The sequence below is a fragment of the Chrysochloris asiatica genome, unplaced genomic scaffold, assembly GCF_000296735.1.
Source record: "Chrysochloris asiatica unplaced genomic scaffold, ChrAsi1.0 scaffold00154, whole genome shotgun sequence".
In the NCBI taxonomy this organism is placed as follows: domain Eukaryota; kingdom Metazoa; phylum Chordata; class Mammalia; order Afrosoricida; family Chrysochloridae; genus Chrysochloris; species Chrysochloris asiatica.
This window is the reverse complement of record NW_006408672.1, coordinates 2,086,130-2,089,012: the sequence shown is the minus strand read 5'-3', so window position 1 is coordinate 2,089,012 and position 2,883 is coordinate 2,086,130. Positions and strand designations below refer to the sequence as shown.

Sequence of the window (2,883 nt, the reverse complement as noted above, 5' to 3'; positions counted from 1 at the left end):
GCCATTTTGTTGTTGATTGTTTGGACCTCTTTCTATAGGTTTTGGGTTGTTACCAATGCTGTATCTATCTTGTTTGGTTGCTCCTGTAGCACTTTTCTGATTTCTTCCTTATTGTTTTCAACTCCATTGTAAAGTGTTTTGAGGCATTTTATAATCATTTTTCTGAATTCTTTCTCAGGTATCTCCAAGGCCTGTCCTCCTTCCAGCATGGAGAGAAGGTCTACTTTTGGTTCATTTGTCTCAGATATTTTATCTTTTTTCTGGACATTTGCCGATATGGTCATCTGCTTTTGCTTCTTGGACATGTTTAATGTTTATCTGTGGCCCTAATAATTAATTATGTATTCTGGTAATTTTTTATATTTTCAGATTACCTCCAGGAAGATGTGATCAGGATGTGTTCTTCCCTTTTCCCTCTTCTTATTGCTTAACTCAGAGTAACTTTTTTGGGCCTCAGCGGCAGGCCGTTTGGACCTCTGGCGGGTAGGTTGAGCCTAGGGCGGGCGGTTTGGGTCTCTGGGGGCCTGGGCGTCAGTGACCGGGCTGCAGGAGGGTTGGGTCTCGGGCGGGTGGTTTGGGCCTCGGGCGGGCAGTTTGGGCCTCAGGGGGCCTGGGTATCAGCAGCTGGGCATTGGGCGGCTTAAGCCTCGGTGGGCGGGTTGTGCAGATTTGGCCTCGGGGGCCCTGTGCCTTGGGGACCGGGCTGAGGGTGGGTTGGGTCTCAGGGGTACTGGTCCTCAGCAACCGGGCTATGCGGGTGGGTTGGGCCTCAGGGGCCCTGGACCTCGGCGACCGGGCTACATGGCGGGTTGGGCCTTGAGGACCCTGGACCTCGGCAGTGACCGGGCTGTGGGCCGCCTGGGCCTCTTGGCAGGTAGGCGATTTTGGTCTTGGTTGGGCCTGGGCCTTTGTGACCAGTCTGTGGGTGGGTTGGGCCACGGGGCAGGCCTTGGTCTCAGTGGGCGTGTATCTGATGACGTAAAAATTGCCTCTCTCAGTCTCTCTGTATCGTGGGTACCCCGAATTTCCTGATATCCACGCTGATATCCCTCTCTATTTGTTCGGCTTTGCCAGTTTATGCTTCCTTTTCTCTGGAAATGCAGCCTTCTAAATAGGGTTGGTCTAGCCCTGCACTCCAAGGTTCGCAGGGGGCAGAGGCACTTGCCAGTGCGGGAGCGGGGAGTGGAATCCACGTGCAGGCAGGCAAAAGCTCAAAATGCCTGTAATTCCTCAGCAATTTGATATTTCAAAAAAAACGAGTTCAGAATGTTTAAATGTAAGATCTTACATTTGCTCAAAGGCTTTCTGTCTGCTAGACAGAGGTTTCCTATATGCGATTCTGCCCCTTTTCCCCGGAGCCTGCCCTACCTGAGTTGCCTGGTCCAGGAAGCACCGGAAGTCTCCAATCCATTGAATTTTATTTCTTGATTTTCAGAAGTTGGTGACTAGAGCTCTCTTCCACATCCAGCTTACTCTGGAAGCTCTGCTTCCAGCATTGTAGCAACATGCAAGCCTCCACTTACAGATGGGTCGTGGCTGGGCGAGGTACATGGGCCAGGAATTGAATATGAGTCTCCCATATGGAGAGTAAAAACCTACTACTGAACCACCACTGCCCCTTCCAGCATTATTGTTAAGCGTTCTTGAGTTGATTTGAATTCAAAACAACCCCACATAGGGTTTCTAAGGAATGACTGGTGAGTTTGAACCACCTTGTTGTTCAAACTGACCTTGTTGTTGAGTGCTTATCCTACAGCACCACACCATTCCCTGACTGTCTTCTTCCTCATAGCCTTTGATTCATGTGTCAAGCTGTGCCTCTCATTTACCTCCCATATAGGGGATGTTGACCACAAAATCCGTTCTGTCATCACAACCCTGAGAAACCCCTTTATATTGGATTAAGGTTGTGCTGGGATTTAGGGTATTGCAGTTCACCCTTAATCTCTTACTGGTTGATCCCATCATAGGGAATCATGACATAACTGCCACATAACATCATTACATGACTGTCACACCACTGAGAGTCATGATCTAGACAACTTAATGCCTATTTTGAGGGACACAATTCAATTAATCACCTGTATATAGATGGATTATGATGTTGTTGTTATTAGGTGCCATCAAGTCAGTACAGACTCATAGCAACCCTATGCACAACAGAATGAAACTCTGCCCAGTCCTGGGTCAACCTTACAATTCTTGCCTTGCTTGAGCCCATTGATGCTGTCATTTTGCCAATCCATCTTGTTAGGGGTCTTCCTCTTTTTCTCTGACCCTCCACCTTACCAAACATGATATCCTTATGCACATACATTTCTTCATTCTGTCAACAGAGTGGGCCAGAATCAAATACCTCAGCAGCAATGCACACGGACAGCATCCAGGTCTCAGTTTGTAAATACCGATTTCTAGTACAAAGAATCAGGGATCCTTGGAGAAATGGCTGGTTCTACGATTGAAGAAGGAAATATACAAGATGAATCTGAAACATCTTGTAGTACCAGGAAGTAGGGACGGACTTAAATGAAAGTCCAATGCTCAAAAACAAATCAAATATTCAGATTGATGAGAATGTCAAAGGGATGCAGGAACCAACTAAAAGAACTCCTACTGGCTAAAGCAGAAACCATTTTGGCAATAAAATAAGCAAAATAGATTAAAGCCAAAGTATAAATGAATACCCATGGGTCCATGCTGATATAAAATAAACACAAGGAAGGGGCACAAGAGAGAAATCTCCCATGCAGAAGAAATTCCATATCATTTGAATAGATCCTCTACCCTGATAGAGGTGGAACATAACTTCCCACTCCTTACATGTGTGCTGGGCAGAAGACTTTCTCCCAAAGAGTGCAGTAAGCCAAGGAGGTAGTGGAGAAA

The 2,883-nt window shown here is 46.7% G+C and overlaps 1 protein-coding gene across 1 annotated transcript in view; it reads left to right on the top strand.

The window, feature by feature from the left end:
* Window positions 1–1,905, top strand: part of SLC37A1 (solute carrier family 37 (glucose-6-phosphate transporter), member 1) — a 187,925-nt gene extending 186,020 nt beyond the window's left edge. Inside the window, exons 20-21 of the mRNA XM_006870849.1 lie at window positions 668–874; window positions 1,841–1,905. Coding sequence (XP_006870911.1) covers window positions 668–874; window positions 1,841–1,905 — 272 coding nt within the window. The remainder of the gene's footprint in view (window positions 1–667; window positions 875–1,840) is intronic.
* The last annotated feature ends 978 nt before the right edge of the window (window positions 1,906–2,883 follow it).